General features: G+C 39.0%; 1 protein-coding gene across 3 annotated transcripts in view; it reads right to left on the reverse strand.

Moving 5' to 3' along the window:
* Positions 1-18,186, reverse strand: part of SSH2 (slingshot protein phosphatase 2) — a 302,660-nt gene that overhangs the window by 166,688 nt on the left and 117,786 nt on the right. For 2 of the 3 annotated variants that reach the window (XM_008010924.3, XM_008010921.3), the window contains one exon: positions 2,444-2,487. In XM_008010924.3, coding sequence (XP_008009115.2) covers positions 2,444-2,487 — 44 coding nt within the window. Of the gene's footprint in view, positions 1-2,443; positions 2,489-18,186 lie in introns of those variants that run through there. The other variant, XM_073004801.1, reaches the window with a different exon arrangement.

Here is an 18,186-nt window from a genome sequence, read left to right on the forward strand (position 1 = left end):
TTACCTGGAACTGGCCTTTAATTTTAATGATATGCTGTTTACTATTTAATTTCCTACTACAAGATACATTTGAACCTACAAACTGACCAGATGAGTTTGGGCACACTTAATGAAACGATTCAATGCTGGTTTATTTTGTGGTAAGTGATGGAGAACTCCAAACAATCTGTAGCAGTCAAACATACAAAAATCAATCTCTTACCATATAGCTACGAGGGGCATTCAACTGGCAGGTAAGATAAGTTTCTTTGCTTTGAGTCAGACTAAAGCCTTTAGATTTAGAAATAGCTTGGCAAACACACTAAATATAAGACATTACAACAGATTAGCAAATTTTGATTTTTTAATAGTTGCTACTAGGTTTTCTTCATTTCTTATTTCTATAAGTAATCCTTTTCTTGTGAATAAAAGAAGCCTGCAAAAACCCTCTGCTGGTCAAAGTGACAAAGTATTGCCAAAAACTTTAAAAACAGGTCTTTATGGTTCTTCTTCTTCTTTTTTTTTTTTTGTAAGACAGAGTCTCGCTCTGTTGGCCAGACTGGAGTGCAGTGGTGCGATCTCTGCTTACTGCAACCTCCATCTCCTGGGTTCAAGTGATTCTCTTGCCTCAGCCTCCTGAGTAGCTGGGATTACAGGCATACATCACCACGCCTGGCTAATTTTTTTTGTATTTTTAGTAAAGACGGGGTTTTACCACGTTGGTCAGGCTGTTCTCAGACTCCTGGCCTCCCAAAGTGCTGGGATTACAGGTATGAGCCACCGTGCCCGGACTTTATAGTTCTTAATAGCTTGACAATTCAGTACTGTGAATAACAGAATAGACTTCCATTGCCTCATCATTAGGTAATTTTTTTGGAACAACATTATTCCAGTGGATATTGAGTCAATATGTAAAGCTTGAAATTGACCCAGAGAGCTTTAAATCTGACCTCCTAGAAAATATAAGAATTCTTTTTTCATTCTAATGGGAATATGATTATGATGCCTCTGGTACACATTCAGTTAAAATTTATTTTGGGTTTCTATCTCCTTAGCCCTATGCAAAAGAATGACACTTCTCTTTGCTAAAGACACTGAGAAATTAAGCTTTAAGCCCAAAATTTATGTGATAACCAAGTCAGGAAAAATACTGCCAATAATCTCAGTTACTGATGAAAAAGAACTATTTTTATATTAAGTTATAGTTTACAAGAAGGAGGTATATATCAACAAACACCTGATAATAATAATAATAATAATTTGTTTGTTTGTTTGTTTTGAGACGGAGTCTCGCTCTGTTGCCCAGGCTGGAGTGTAGTGGCATGATCTCAGCTCACTGTAAGCTTCGCCTCCTGGGTTCCCGCCCATTCTCCTGCCTCAGCCTCCCGAGTAGCTGGGACTACGGGCGCCCACCACCATGCCCGGCTTATTTTTTGTATTTTTAGTAGAGACGGGGTTTCACCGTGTTAGCCAGGATGGTCTCGATCTCCTGACCTCATGATCCACCTGTCTCGGCCTCCCAAAGTGCTGGGATTACAGGCGTGAGCCACTGCGCCTGGTAATTATTAAAGAAGCATTCCCTTTAGCCAGCTTCTTCACAATAAGCATGCTTATTGTATCCTTTCTCTGTATCATCTAGAATGGCTCATTTGAGTTCAGAGGATACAAGTTTGGTAACATTGAAATGACCATCTAGAACTTACCAGACCTGTTTCTTGTGGGAGGGAGTGAGTTTCAAAAACCCCTTAAAGGAGATAAAATAAATGTTATTTTATACTTCCTAGATTTCTCTCACAATTGTTTTCTTTTAATGTCAGTGGGTACTGGCACCCTTCTAACAACATGCCCACTATTCCATGAGGGGGGGGGTAAAAAGGTTTCACTGCATTTTAAAAGATTGGGTATGTTACTCAGTATACCCTTTGTATAACAACAAAGTCAAATATTTACCAATCTGCAATAATTGCCAAAATTTGTCAAACATGAATGACAAACACAAGTACAAAACTGAAGGCTGAAATGTTCTTCAGTTGATATTTTCCTAAAAGGTAAGGAAAATTTGCTTTTTTATTACCCTAAGATAATTCCTTGGATGCTTGGGTGAAAACTGAGCCAAAATTGACCTTTCTGCCTCTTTTTAAACCAGTGTACCATTTTAAAATCTTTCTGAGTCAGTAACTGGATTCCTAAAGCAATCACTCCCACTCTTTCTTTTTCAAAAGAGAGGAGGGTCCTGATACGTTGTCTTGAACTCCTGGCCTTAAGCAATCCCAAGTAGCTGGAATTACAGGCACAAGCCACCATGCCCAGCTGCAATCTGGTTTTTTTGAGAGACCAAGGAAGCATGTTGGAAAACAAGGATAAGCTAATCTGATAATACTGAAAAAGAATTAGAGAAAAAACAATAACTACTACAAAAATATCCTATAACAAAAATGCCGTAGGATATAATGAACAAACATACCTCCTGGGCTGTGACCGGCATTCTTCCTCCCCACTGTCTGCCTCCTGTATAGACAGAAAATGAAAAAAAAAAAAAATTAAAACCTGAGGTTTCATATCATAATATCACTAGTACAATTTTACTAAGTTTCACATGTTCTATACTTGAACTAAATTACTCATGTTGTATACTTGAACTAAATTCTCATCATAAAAAGTGACTTCAACTAACCCAGGAGGTTGATGTCAATACAACTTATTCCTGGAGGTAACTTCAACAATAGTCTATGAACAAATTTCATTGACAATTAAGTGCTACTCATTAAAATAATTACCTCTGAAAATCAACTAAACATGTTATTTTACTGTTATGCTACTTCAGCTTCAAAATGAGTGGGCATTCTGACTACCACCAATAAATCTCATCAAGATAACCTATTAATGATTCTGATCCCCAAAGAACAACCTAAACAATGAACACCACTTAAAAGAGAGTGCTCATGATCAAATCACCATCAACATCAACATAATGGCTACCACTTATTGAGTACTTACAATGTGCTAGGCACTGTGTTCATCAGCTTAAGCACATTATTCTACTTATTCCTTATAAACCCAGAAGGTTGATGGTACCAATTATTTTTAACTTATTCAAATACACACAATAACATAGGATAAATCAATGTGATATAAAAGCACTGACGGTTAATGACCCACCCAGGGATGCCAAACAATGACAACAACAAAAAGCACTGAATCATAAATTTCTTCTTAGTGTGGCACATAAAGTAATAGAAAGTCTTGTAACTTATGGCAACTTAGACTCGATGAATATTTTACAGATGAAGAAGCAAAAGGGAAGTAAGTTGTCCAGGGAGACTCATGTGGTGAAGAATTAAAATGAAAAAATATTGACTCCCAACTAGCTGAAAAAGCTTATCATTTACCTCTCCCTGCCCTGGGTTAAAAATTGGTGTATGTTATGATATTATACAGATCTTCACAGAGGCAAGAATATTGACATGAAGGAAAAGTGAGGAAAGATGGAGAGGCTTTTTCTTTAAATTTGCTCCCTGACAATTTGCATTTGTTCTCTCATCACTTTTGCCCTATCTGGTAAACACAGAACTATTAGGTAGAAGGAGAAAAATAATCTCAGAGAATATGTGTACTGTCTGCCAACAAGCCACCTGCATTTTCATTTATGAAGCCATCCTCATCTACCTTTATATCATTCTGCCTCCATTCCTGGGCAGCCAAGGCTAGCTCTATAACTTTAATTCCCATGTTACTTTCATTATTGATTTCAAACATGTCTTTCTCTCTCTCTCTCTTTTTTTTTTTTTCCCCCACGAAGGAAGAACAAAACAAAGATTCTGCTCCCAGAGGGAGTACAGGTAGAAAGTGTCATAGTGTATTACACTCTTTGCATATAAGAGAGAGGTTTTAGGTTAGAAAGGTATGCCCTGTAGAGACTGAAAAAAGGTTTAAAATGAGAAAGAACTATCTCTAGAATCAATAATCAGAACCTGGAAAGTTTGCAAGAATGAAAATGAAAAGACTCAGATAAACAAATGTAAATGTTAGATTTTTGTGCCCAAAGGAACTGTAATAAATAGATATGATTTCCTGGAATATCATTTAACAAAGAGTGCTTCAGTATTGTTATTATTAATATATCTCAAATTATAATGTAGTCTTCTCACATTTTTTCCTTTTTTTTTTTTTTTTAAAGATGTTGTCTTGCTCTGTCGCCCAGGCTGGAGTGCAGTGGTGTGATCTCGGCTCACTGCAACCTCCACCTCCCTGGTTCAAGCAATTCTCCAGTCTCAGCCTCCCAAGTAGCTGGGACTACAGGTGCCTGCCACCACAACTGGCTAATTTTTGTATTTTTTAGTAGAGATGGGGTTTGGCCATATTGGCCAGGCTGGTCTCAAACTCCTGACCTCAGGTGATCCACCCCCCGGTGATCCACCCCCCTTGGCCTCCCAAAGTGCTGGGATTACAGGAGTGAGCCACCGCACCTGGCCACATTATTTTTTAATTGTACTAAATATTATATAAGAATATGCTTAACATATAAGTTATAAGATACAATAAAATGAGAACCTATGAACACGATTCCACCTAAGAGCTATAATAGTACCAACACTGTTGCTTCTACCTGTCTGCCTCTTATCTCCCATTCCTCTTTCTATTACGTGACTACTATCCCAAAGTTTATACTTTTTTTGTTTCTACCTCATTTTATTATTTAAAAAATTCAAACATAAAATTGAAAGATCTTACAGCAAACTTGTATATCTACCATCTAGATTGTATATATTTTCTATACTTTTTTTTTTTTTTGACAGAGTCTCGCTCTGTTGTCCAGGCTGGAGTGCAGTGGTGCAATCTCAGTTCACTGCAACCTCCACCTCCCGGGTTCAAGTGCTTCTCTGTTCTCCGCTTCCTGAGTAGCTAGGATTACAGGCATGTGCCACCATGGCCTGGCTAATTTTTGTATTTTTAGTAGAGACGGGCTTTCTCCATGTTGGCCAGGCTGGTCTCGAACTCCTGAGCTCAGGTGATCCGCCCACCTCGGCTTCCCATGGCCTGGGATTACAGGCGTGAGCCACCATGCCCAGCCAATATTTTCTATACTTTTAAAAAAAATCATATGTTTATTCATCTCTCTTTCCATCTATCAGTCCATCTTATTTTTGGGATGCGTTTCGATGTAAGTTACTGATATCAGTACATGTGCTTTTAAATGCATAATAATTAATTAGAATTCAGTTTTTCTTTACAGTTTTTTCCTTTCCTTTTTTGTTTAGAGATAAGGTCTTGCCTGTCACTTGGGCTAGAGTGCAGTAGCATTATCATAGCTCACTGCAGCCTCAAACTCCTGAGTTCAAGCAATTCTCCTGCCTCACCCTCCTGAGTAGCTAGGACTACAGGAGCACACTGCCATGCCTAGCTAATTTTGTTTTCTATTTTTAAATTTTTGTAGAGACGGGGTCTCACTATGCTGTTCAGGTTGGTCTCAAACTTCTGGCCTCAACCTGTCTTCCTGTCTTGACCTTCAGAGTGCTGGGATTACAGGCATGAGCCACCGGCACCTGGCCAGTTTGTTTTTTTTTTTTTTTAAAGGTAAAATTTATATACAATGAAATATACAATCTTAAGTGCACCATTTAATGAGTTTTGATAAACGTATGTGTCTACGTAATTCAAACTGCTATCAAGAAATGGAACATTTCCATCACCTCAGAAATTTTTCTCATAGCCATTCCCAGTCAAAATGTGGCACCACCCACTCCTCAGGCAATCCTGTTTTGATTTTCCACCACAGATTTCTGCCATAAAAATTTAGTACACAGGATATGATTCCATTGTTCATTAAATGGGATTATATACTATGTACTACTTTATGGGAGGATTTTTGAAAAACATTCAGCATAATGTTTTTGAGATTTATCCCATGGTGTTGTATAAAATAGCAGTTCATTCCTTTTTATCACTAAGGATTCCATCACAGGAATATACTAGTTCATTTATTCATTCTCTTATTGATGGGTACATTTGGGATATTTGAGTTTTTGCCTATCATGAACAAAGTTATTAGCCAGACATGGTGGTTCTTGCCTGTCATCCCAGCACTTTGGGAGGCTGAGGCAGGAGGATCACTTGAAGCTAGGAGTTTGAGGCCAGTCTGGGCAAAATAGCAAGTCTCTACCAAAAAAATAAAATAATTAGCCAGACATGGCATCTGTAGTCCTACACTGGAGGCTGAGGTGGGAGGATTGGTTGAGCCCAGGAGTTTGAGGCTGCAGTGAGCTATGATCACGCCACTGCATTCCAACCTGGGTGACAGAGTGAGACTCTAACATTAAATAAATAATGCTATTATGTGAATATTCTTTTGTGAAGTTTTTTTGGGGGGCGGTTGACATATGCTTTTCCTTCTTTTGGGTCACAAGACAGATGCATGTATAGTTTTATATAAAATTGCCAGGACTTCTCCCAAAGCATTTACACCACTTTATACCCTCATCAACAATGCGTGAGAGCTGTAACTTTAATTGGCAATTATTTTCCCCTATGGTTATTGTTTTCTAGGTTCTCAGAAACCTTTGCCTACCCTCTAGTCATGAACATAGTCTATCATATTTTCTTTCTTTCTTTTTTGAGACAGTCTCGTTCTGTTGCCCAGGCTGGAGTGTAGTGGCACGATCTCGGCTCACTGCATCCTCTGCCTCCTGGGTTCAAGTGATTCTCCTGCCTCAGCCTCCCAAGTAGCTGAGATTACAGGCGTGTACCACTGTGCCTGGCTAATTTTTGTAGTTTTAGTAGAGGTGGGGTTTCACCATATTGGCCAGGGTGGTCACGAACTCCTGAACTCTTGATCTGCCCGCCTCAGCCTCCCAAAGTGCTGGGATTATAGGCGTTAGCCACCGTGTCCAACTCAATCTTTTATATTTTAAAGAATGTTTCTTTAAAGAATATCAATAGGTCATATTTTTGGCATATTTGAATTTTTACAGAAAGAACATCATAACCATTATGATTATTATCATTATGCATATTACATAACCTCATTGAGTGTTTATTCTACACTAACACTGTTCTACCAACATGTGAGATGGCTATTATAATTATCCCATGTTAGGAATGAGGAAATTGAGGTACAAACTGGTTATTGCTTTTTGCCCACAGACAGCATTTGAATCTTATTTTATTTTATCTATTATGACAATCTTTGCCATTAACTGTAGTGTTTAGTACATTAACATTTAATACAATTTTTGATATTGTTAGATTTGTGTCTACCATGTTACTATTTATTTTCTGTTTGTCCCCTGTATTTATATTCCTCTCTTCTTCCTTTTCTGCCTTCTTTGGTATTATTTGAATATTTTTTAGAATTTTGTTTTAACTTGCCTATTGGGTCTACCTCTTTGCATTATTTATTCCCTTGTTTTTTTAAAAAATTACATATGCCTGTATTCTTAAACAATGTATTACCATTTTTGATTGTTTGAGGGCTTAAAAACTGTGTTATACTGTGTATAGTTTTCCCAATATGCTTTTTAAAAACTAAATATCATGCTGAAAAGATTCATCTACTTATTCATATAGCTATAGTTCACTCATTTTTGATGGGGTAAAATTCAAATATATCATAGTTTATCCATTCTATTTACACAGACTAGATTGTTTCTATTTTTTTGGTGACATACACAATGCTGCTATCAGCATTCTTGTACCCGTCTTTTGGTGTACATGCAAAATATATCAACAGTATATATACCTATGAGTGAAACTGCAGGGTCATAGAGTAAATAAAGGTTCAACTTTACAAGATAGTACCAAATTATTTTCCAAAGTGGTTGTACTGATTTATACTCTCACCAGAAAGAGTAAGAGTTTTAGTTGATCTAAATTCTAGCCAACACTTAGGATCATCAGATGTTTTCCATTTTTGCCAATCTATTGTTATATCTCATTATGGTCTTAATTTGCTTTGTCTTGAGATTAACTAATGAGGTTGGGCATCCTTTCATATGTTTATGGGCTACTACTAGTTTCATATCCTTGCCCTTATTTCTAAAATAAGCACACCAAAAGAGGGATAATTCAAATTATTTTCAGTTTTTTGGTGGATTTTCTACCTATGAGAATTGTGATGAGAATATGTGGATAAGTAAAAAGCAAAAACACCCTTGATGCTTTCTTATAGGGCACAAGCAGCCAAAACCAGTTATGTATACAGGGGTGAACTACATTTATTGAGTACTAGTATGGGCTAGGTACTTCAGATGTTGTTTCACTGAATGGGTACCACACCCTATGGGACTTATTCAAAGTCATAAATGGTGGAGTTAGGATTTGAACGTGGGTCTATCTTTCTGCTATAATCAGCTGCATCTAAACTAAGAATCTTACTTTGATACTTATACCCCAAGATGGCAATTCGGAGGGAGCTGAAGAAGGAATATCTTTTTTCATGGCTTATAATAAAGTAATATCCTTTGCATCTTTCCTCTATGACTTCTACACTTTAAAGTAGTGCCAAAAGTGTAGAAAATTCCTTTGTCTCCCCCCAAAAGCAAATCAGAACAGTGTTTTTTATACAAGATCGCCAAATAATTTTTTCTTTCTTTATGTTTCAATAGCCAGCCAAATGAATAATTTGCTTTCCCTTCTGTTTACTTCGAAAAAGAAACTTGAGGGAAAAAAAACTCAGCATATCAAGGCATTGTAGGTCTTAGGGTGAAATGGATTTAAAAGGAATGAAAAAAATGTTCAATTATGTTAATTTCAGCAAAATTCACTGCCAAAAAAGCAAAGATACAACATTTCTTATTTAATAAGAGTAACTATCAGGTAATGCAGTTATCTTGAACAGTAGCATTCAAATGGTAGCCAAAGGTGGAATGCTTACCATTCTATTTTAACAAGTGCAGAAACCAGATATAACCATCTTCCTTGTCAAGTAACTTCACACATTGTTACTGAAAAATGCCAAACAACCTGTTCAAAACATTGGAAATTACCAGGAGAAAAGTATAGAGACAGCTCTTAGTTTCTTAGTGAACAGAATACTTTCTGATACATAGGAGAATATCTAATTAATTAAATGACTAAATACATGTTTGTTGGCTTTTTTATGATCTAATTTCCAAGAGCCCTATTGTTAAATAGCTTTTAAAGAGTATAATTACTTCTTATGTTCTTAAGAAAAAATTGACCTAGAAAAAGTAAGGTATTACATTTAATTTTAGGGTGTTCAGGAACCATTAAGTCTTTTTTTCTTTTCTTTTTTTTTTTTTTTTTTTGAGATGGAGTCTCACTCTGTCACCCAGGCTGGAGTGCAGTGGTGTGATCTCGGCTCACTGCACCCTCTGCCTCCTGGGTTCAAGCGATTCTCCTACCTCAGCCTCCCGAGTAGCTGGGATTACAGATGTCTGCCACCATGCCCTGTAATTTTTGTATTTTTAGTAGAGATGGGGTTTTGCCATGTTGGCTAGGCTGGTCTCGAACTCCTGACCTCAAGTGATCTGCCTATCTCAGTCTCCCAAAGTGCTGGGATTACAGGCATGAGCCAACATGCCTGACTCCATTAAGTATTAATTGAAAGATTAAAGCATTCTTATTAATCTGTTTACTACCTCATCAAAAAAACAGGTCACTAAATAAAATATGTCTGGAAAATACAGAAGCACCCAAGTAATATTTGCTGAGACACGGGCTTGGCGGAGGGAGATGCTGCCAGCCTTGAACACTGGGCTAGCAGAGTGTTAAGCAATATTTTCCCAAATCTTATTCAAGATTCTTTACACTTTCTATTTGCTCCAATCCAAGGCGTCTCATTTATCATTCTCCAAATGTACCAGTTGACTTCCTTTGTTCATGCTGTTGTATCAACCTAGAAAGCCCCTCTCCCCTCTCCTATATTCTTTTCCAGCCTTCAAAGCTAGTTTCAAACACTAGTAGTTTGTGACATTTCTTTTTTCTTTTTTTTTTTTCTTTTTTTTTGAGATGGAGTCTGGCTCTCTCTCCCAGGCTGGAGTGCAGTGGCGCGATCTTGGCTCACTGCAAGCTCCGCCTCCTGGGTTCACGCCATTCTCCTGCCTCAGCCTCCTGAGTAGCTGGGACTACAAGCGCCCACCACCATGCCCGGCTAATTTTTTGTATCTTTAGTAGAGATGGGGTTTCACCGTGTTAGCCAGGATGGCCTCGATCTCCGGACCTCATGATCCGCCCACCTTGGCCTCCCAAAGTGCTGGGATTACAGGCGTGGGCCACCGCGCCCGGCCTGTGACATTTCATCTATCACGTGACTGATGCTCTCTCTCCCTCCAAACCTAACGGTTACTGCGCATCATTCTTGTAGTACTACCAGTTCTGTTTCTGGGTCACAACTGCGTACTTGTTTTATCTCCCATCATCAGATTGTAATCTCCTTAAGGGCAGGAACCATGCCTCATTGCCCTTAGCATCTCACTCTGTGTTTGGCACAATGCCCTATGTGCAGATGGAACTCAATAAAGAGTCGAATGAGTGACTGGAGCAGCTAACTAATGCCATGTGAACGCTTGAAGCTAACTAGCTATACATTTTCTGCTAGTAAGGACTCTATGCCAGTTACATTTTAGCCTTTCCAGGTTAAAAGAATGGTTTTTGTTGCTCAGGAGTCGCCTGTGGCTAAGTTCTGGCAGTAATACCTTAATACCTTACCCAAAGGCTTTCCTTTTGCTTAAGCAGACAAAATCATTTACTTGCTCTCAATTTTTAAAAAATACTATTTTTTTTGAAAGATGAGATCTCGCTATGTTGCCGAGACTGGTCTTGAACTTCTGGCTTTAAGCAATCCTCCTGCTTCAGCCTCCCAAAGTGCTGGGATTACAGGTGTGAGCCACTGCACCCAGCCCACCTGCTCTCAATTATATATTCATTCATTCTCATTCATTCATTCATTCATTCATTCATTCAACATTCATTGACTACCTATTATGTTTCAGATACTAGGCACCAGGGAATGAAAGTAAGCACAACTGTCCTTAAACAGTTCATATTGTAGTGGGGGAGACAGTTCCATAAAACAGAAATTATAACGATATGTCATTTAGGCCTACAGCAGAAGGACATACAAAATGTTATAGAAGCAACAGAGGAGGAAGTGACTAACTGTGGTGTTGGGAAATCCTTCACAGTTTTTTTTTTTTGGCTGGGCTTGAACTAGTGGGTTTTTGTCAGATGGAAAATAAGAGTATTGGCCAGGCATGGTGGCTTATGCCTGTAATCTCAGCACTTTGGAAGGCCAAGGTAGAAGAATCCCTTGAGGCAGGAATTTGAGACCAGTCTGGGCCACATAGCGAAACACCGTCTCTACAAAAAAATAAAAATAAAAAAAAAGTAAGAGTATTTCAGGGAGAACAACAGACGAAAGAGCTGAAAACTGTAAAAGAATGACAGTCTGATAAATTTGGGGAAGAGCAGCTGTGGATTTTTGAAGCAAAGGTATAGGTATTGGGGGTTAAGGCTATCAAGTAATATTAGTGTTATGAGTCTATAATGATGGAAATTCCAAGATAACAGTTCTATGATCAGAAAAGATGGTTGTGAATTGTCAATTCACTGGATATCAGATTATCCATCAGTTACCTCAGCCTTTGGAAATAAATGAATAGTAGGAGGTATCTATCAGACAGGAAAAAGGAATCTAGTAGTCTTTCTAAGAGACAGTATGTGCTTTGAAACTGGAAGAGATAATGCCATGCTTCTGGCTTTTGAAAAAAGTGGATATAAAACACACAGGCTTGATGAGGAATAAAGGCAACAGGCCTGCCACTTGGCTACTTGAAAGAGAAGGCTTAGATCCACTGCTAGAAACAGAGGAAAAACAGCTGTTTATTTATTGCTTTATAACAAATTACTGCTTTATTATATTTCATGATTTTATGGGTCAGAAATTCAAGCAGCACTTAGCTGGGTGATTCTTTAGTTCTACATGGTATTGCTAGGGGTCATTCAGTGCTATTCAGGTGATATTTAGTTAGCACATGAGCTGGCATGGAGAATCTAAGCAGCTTCATTCATACGTCTAATGTCATAGCCTAGATGGGTGGAAAGCTGGGCTCAACTGGAAATGTCAACTGGAGTGTCTAAACATGATTTCTAATTTATCTTGGGCTTCCTCAAAGCATGGTATCCTCAGGGTTGGTCTTCTTGAATAATGGCTCAGGGCTCCAAAAGGGCTAGTCCTCCTAAAGGCTAGGCTCAGAGCTGGCATAATGTCATTTCTGCCACACTTCATTGGTGTGCCAAAAAAGTCCAACACAGATTCAAGGAATTTGTGAGAGGAATTAGATTCCCCTCGCGCAATGGGAGAAGTAGCAAGAATTTGTAGCCATCTTTAATCAACTCTATCAACCCTGGTGATTAACTGAATAGGTGGAAAAAATGAACAGGAAAGAAAAACAGGTAGTTAATGATAGTGAATGAAGTACAGCTCCTAAAGGCTAGGGCCATAGAGCTATTTAGGAGGGTAAGGCAGCTAACTCTTAGGTCAGTGCAAAGTGGACTGAAGGCCATATGGATATTTTTACAGGCTAATGTCTATAAAGAAGTGTTCTCCTTATTGGGAGGCTAAGGACAAGAAAGGACCTGCAAGTGTGGCAGTAAAGACACACAGTATGGTCCAAGACCAGAGTGTATACCCAGGCACTCATAATCTGAGAAAGCTGGTTTGGAAAAGGCTCAGACATGATCACATCAGGAGTTCCCATATAATCTGACCTTGTTTTAAAGTCTAATTTAGATCAGGATATATACTATTGGCTGGAATCAGGAATCAGATATTCAATTTAATCACATTTTATAGAGACATGACATGCAGTAAAGTAAAAATAAGAAAGTCAGAGGATTCTGGAATACTTACAATTAAAATCAAAGTCACATTATGGTTATTAATGTTATGACAGGGTTTAAGAAACCTTAAATAAATAAACTTTCTTCCCTATAATTTTCAAGCAATAGAAAATCTCTGTGAGACACCTGCTATTTCTCTAGTGTTTCTTTCAAACTCCTTTAAAATACAAATACGTGTGAATCACAGTCGGGATGGTCAGCAATGAGAAAGCGAGTTTGATTAGAATTTTGCTGAAATAGCTTGGATTCTAAAGAACGAAAAGTCCTTGGATAACAGCTAATTTAAGAGACATCACAGTCCCGTCAATGCCCTATAGAAAATCGGAGCTCTGGATGTGAAACTGTTACTGGATGTCTTTTGTCTTCAATCCTTATTCCACTTTTTAAAAAGTTATTTAATGTGTGCACTTGTGACAATTTCAGAGTTGTTATACAGTCTTTTCTATCACTAGAGATCAAATTCATTGGTTTTAGAAAGCAACAAGTCTTTGTCGTTGTTGTTGTTTTGTTTTTTTGAGCCAGGGTCACGCTCTGTTGCCCAGGCTGGAATGCAAAGGCACGATCGTAGCTCACTATAACCTCAAATTCCTGGGTTAAGCGTTCTCCCGCCTCAGCCTTCATGAGTTCACAAGTAGCCAGGACTATAGGTGTACACTACCACATCTAGATTTTTTTTTTTTTTTTTTTGGGAAGAAATGAGGTCTCACTAAGTTGCCCAGGTTGGTCTCAAACTCTTGGCTTCAAGTGATCCTCCCACCTCGGCCTGCCAAAGTGCTAGGGCTACAGGTACGAGCTACCACACCTGGTCATAAAAGGCAATAAGTGTTCTGAACCTGTCACATCTGACAGGCATGTAATATGGAAACCTCACAAGTCACTGGTTACCTCTGGGTCCCTTTTAGAACTTTTTTGGTAACAAAAAGCTCCAGGCCTCATGCCTATAAATTACTATTACTATTATTATAATTTTTAGATGGAGTCTTGCTCTGTCGCCTAGGCTGGAGAGCAGTGGCATGATCTCGGCTCACTGCAAGCTCTGCCTTCCGGGTTCACGCCATTTTCCTGCCTCAGCCTCCCGAGTATTTGGGACTACAGGCGCCCACCACCACGCCCAGCTAATTTTTTGTATTTTTTAGTAGAGACGGGGTTTCACTGTGTTAGCCAGGATGGTCTTGAACTCCTGAGCTCATGATCCGCTCGCCTCGGCCTCCCAAAGTGCTGGGATTACAGGCGTGAGCCACTGTGCCCGGCCCTCATGCCTATAAATTCTTATTCTTTAGCTCTGACATTGGCCCACTGGTGTGCTGGAGCTGGCTAGGTTGTTAGATAACAATTGTTACATTTTTAGGAACCTCGTGAGACACACTGGTAGCCAAGGCAGATGTGTTTATCAGCAAAATCAGCAAATGCTACACATGAGCCCCTGCTTAGAAAACAGGCTTTTAAACATTTACCGGCATACAACAAGTTGTGGGGCCTGGGAATCAGTACCTTTAAAAAGCTCTGTAGATAACTGATAAGCAGTTAAGACTGTAAACCTTTGGCTTAAAGGTTTGGAGAAACAACATCAAAAAGCCCAGGGTACACATAGCCTCTACCTACTCAAGGTACCTGTGCTAGGTAACTAAGGAGAGCAGTATGATTATAGAAACTCAGCTCTCAAAAAAAAAAAAAAAAAAAAAAAAATGTCCCTTCCTAGACTGTAAGCTCTGTAGAGCAGGACTATGTTTTTATAGTGCTAAGCATACAGAAGATGTTCAGTAGATATTAGACAAATTAATAAATGTAGTCCAAGATTTCACAACCAGTAAGTGGGAAAACCAGAAATAAACTGAGGCCAATTTCACTATATTTTGTACTTTTTTCCTCCATTAAGTTATTAGTCATATACTTGGTTTGCCAATCCAGGATGAGTGCTTAAATATGGGGCAGACAGCATGTGGCACCCATCATAAGATAGTAAGAAGACTCTGCCTCTGTGTCATTCTCTTGTTTGCCAGAACCAGAAAAGTCAACAGTCTCTTCATGATTATTGTCTCATGTGAACCACCCTGGAATGAATGCCATGTAGGTATGATTACAGCCTTATTTTTCAGTTGATGAATCTGCCTCACGGAAGTGAGAAAATTTGCTCAAAGTAACCTAGGAGTACACAGCCAAGCCAGGATTCTGTCTGAAAAGATCAAATACACCTTCTGCCAGAATAGGTTGCTCCTCTTGTATTAAAGGAATGCTCCAGACTCTGCTCCCTTCTATTCAGGTGAAATTCCAGATCCCACTTTCTGAAGACCCCATACTTGGTCCATTTCCTTCATTATAGCCTGAGCCCTCAAGATGGACATAGAGTCTTATGTTCAGCCAAGGCATACTGATACAGCTGTACTAACTTAAAATATTGAAATAGTGGCTGCCTGGAGCCCCTCTAAGTATGTCACGATCCAGCAACAACCAGGTAAATGCCTAGTGCAGGAGGGGACTTCCAGATTTTGCTCCCATCTTTTCTGATTGGTTGATGGCTATACCATATTAGTTGTGAAATATTTTGAGTATCTCCTCCTCTACTTATAGCCACATTGCTTCTGTTCTCTAAACTTTGGTTTAAAACTCTTTAACTGTGATCTTAGCTTCACCTTGGGGATCCTGCCTGTATGCCACTTTTGCCTGTATATGTTTTCTTGTTTGTCTGTCCTACCAGCTATACTAATTGCTTAGCCTGGCTTCTGGTTTTAGCACCAGGCCTCTGCTACACATGATTACCATGCTTCCACAAGAAACTTAAACAATAAGAGGCACTCACAACACTTGGAAGAGGCTAAATAAAATCCATCTGTTATTTTCTTGTAGCATTAAACATTCTAATTGTTCATGGACATAAAGAACAAGAGGACTAACCAAGATTACAAATGGAAACATTATCTAGAAATAAGGACGAAGAACATGTAAAAAAGGATAATGAAGCAACGCCGATTACTTAACAAATACTCCTAAATGAACAGCATAATTTTCTCAAACTTTCTAAAATCACTTTCAAACTACAAAGTAGGGAAATACAGTTAGTGGCCCAAGTAAAAAAGAAATTAGAATATTTAAGATGTAGGTATACTGCCAAGACAGTTTTCATTAGGGGGAAATGAATTGTTACTATGTTAATATTTTAATATTTATATTTAAATCTAGACAATTAGCTTTTCAGCTATCAGTAGAGGAAAAGAGTCAGCATATTGAATATCTCTGAACAGCAAATAATCAATATACTCACTGAAAGCTGCTGGAGTCTATAGGGGACACAGAAAAGTGTGAAACAGTATCATACTCAAGGAGGTCATCTGCCTGAAGGGGTAAGGCTGTTTTATCTGAAAAGTTCATCCAAAATATACAGTATAAACGTATGGCACAGGAAGTACATGTCACAGGAATTCAGAAGAGCTATGAAGAAAAGGGAAGAGCAGTAGAAATACATTTGACACCTTGGAGTGGCAGTGAACTGACTAGCTGAGTTGAAACCCAGAGCTTTCCTTAAGGTAGGCTGCAAAGATAAGCTGCAGGAGACAAGACCCTGAACCTGATGCTATGAGGCAGCCAGGGAAGGTATTTATTAGCATCTTAGAAAATTATAAATATGTTGTTTTCATGGCTTTTTTTTTTTTTTTTTTTAAGGAAACAGACAACAATTTGGAAAGCCAATGGAGAAAAGTTAGGTAGTTTTTCTAAAGCCAGTGACACTGGTTAACTTAACTATGGGCCTCCACTAGAGGGCAGACAAGTCAAAGCTTACACTGTGGCTGAGAAAGCAGTGCATTCATAGAAAATTCCAAGAGAAAATTATTTTGTTTAAAGACCATTTCAGTGCCTTCAAACTTGGACAGTCTTTAGCTAGCAGATCAGTCTTTCACATAAAATCTTTCTGTGGTATAAAATGTTTCTTTTTTTTGTTCTGTTTTTGAGACGGAGTCTCACTCTTGTCACCCAGGCTGGAGTGTGGTGGCACAATCTTGGCTCACTGCAACTTCCGCCTCCCAAGTTCAAGCAATTCTCCTGCCTCAGCCTTCTGAGTAACTGGGATTACAGGCACCTGCCATCACACCCGGTTAATTTTTGTACTTTTAGTAGAGACGGGGGTTTCGCCATGTTGGCCAGGCTGGTCTCGAACTCCTGACCTCAGGTGATCCTCCTGCCTCGGCCTCCCAAAGTGCTTGGATTACAGGCATGAGCCACCACAACCAGCCTAAAGTTATTCTTAATTGCAAAATAGACCACTAGAAAAGTTATACTTTGGGAATCTGGCTCAGCTGACAGCCACATGTGCTTATATGTGGTAGGCATACCTGGAATGCCAACAACAGCACTCATCACTATCTTACCTCGATCATCCCCACCCATCTCAGGCACATCCTAACCATCACCCAAGCTGATGTCTAACTATGTGTATAATATCTGGACCATAATTTCAATCTAGGTTCTCCTTTTCATTTTGGTCAACTGGGGAAGTTCTCTTTCTCTTTAAAGTCAGAAGTAAGGTGAGGACTCCAGACAGAGACTCTGATATGTATATTTGCCTCAGCAGGCTGAGGAGCTGTTATATGGTGGGGTGGGGGTTGGCAGGAGTCTTCAGTTCTCGTTAACTAGAACACAAGGTGAATGTTAACAACTAAATAAAAAGGTTGAGAATTTCATTAAACTTTTGAGAGGCTAAGGCTAGATTTTGTAAAGTATTATGAACTCCTTTTTCTGCTTTGATCTCTTGTCAAAAAAAGATGTAAGAGCAGGGTGGGCATGGTGGCTCATGCCGGTAATCCTAGGGTTTTCGGAGGCTGAGGCGGGCAGATCACTTGAGCTCAGGAGTTCGAGACCAGCCTGGCCAATATGGTAAAACTTCGTCTCTACTGAAAATAAAAAAAAAATTAGCCATGCGTGGTGGCACACGCCTGTAGTCCCAGCTACTCAGGAAGTTGAGGCACAAGAATCACTTGAACCTGGGAAGCAGAGGTTGCAGTCAGCCGAGATTGTGCCACTGCACTCCAGCCTGGGAAACAGAGTGAGACTCTGTCTATAAATAAATAAATAAATAAATAAATAAATAAATAAGCAAGAGCAGTCCTATTTAGTAGCTTGATAGTCTGCCATTAGCTGGAAGTTAATTTTCCTCTACTCCTTACCAGTGTATCACAAGCATTTTCTTCTACCTACATCTTAGAAAATGATACCATTTAGTTTCAGATACAGGTACACTTCAACTGCAGGCGAATTTTGCTGTACTTAAAATCTTGTAGTATCTCTAATACCCCACTCCATCTTGTCTCAGACTTTACTGTTCCCTCTGCCTAGAACACTCTTCATTCCCCCTTTTGC

The sequence above is a fragment of the Chlorocebus sabaeus genome, chromosome 16 (genome assembly GCF_047675955.1).
Source record: "Chlorocebus sabaeus isolate Y175 chromosome 16, mChlSab1.0.hap1, whole genome shotgun sequence".
Taxonomy (NCBI): Eukaryota; Metazoa; Chordata; class Mammalia; order Primates; family Cercopithecidae; genus Chlorocebus; species Chlorocebus sabaeus.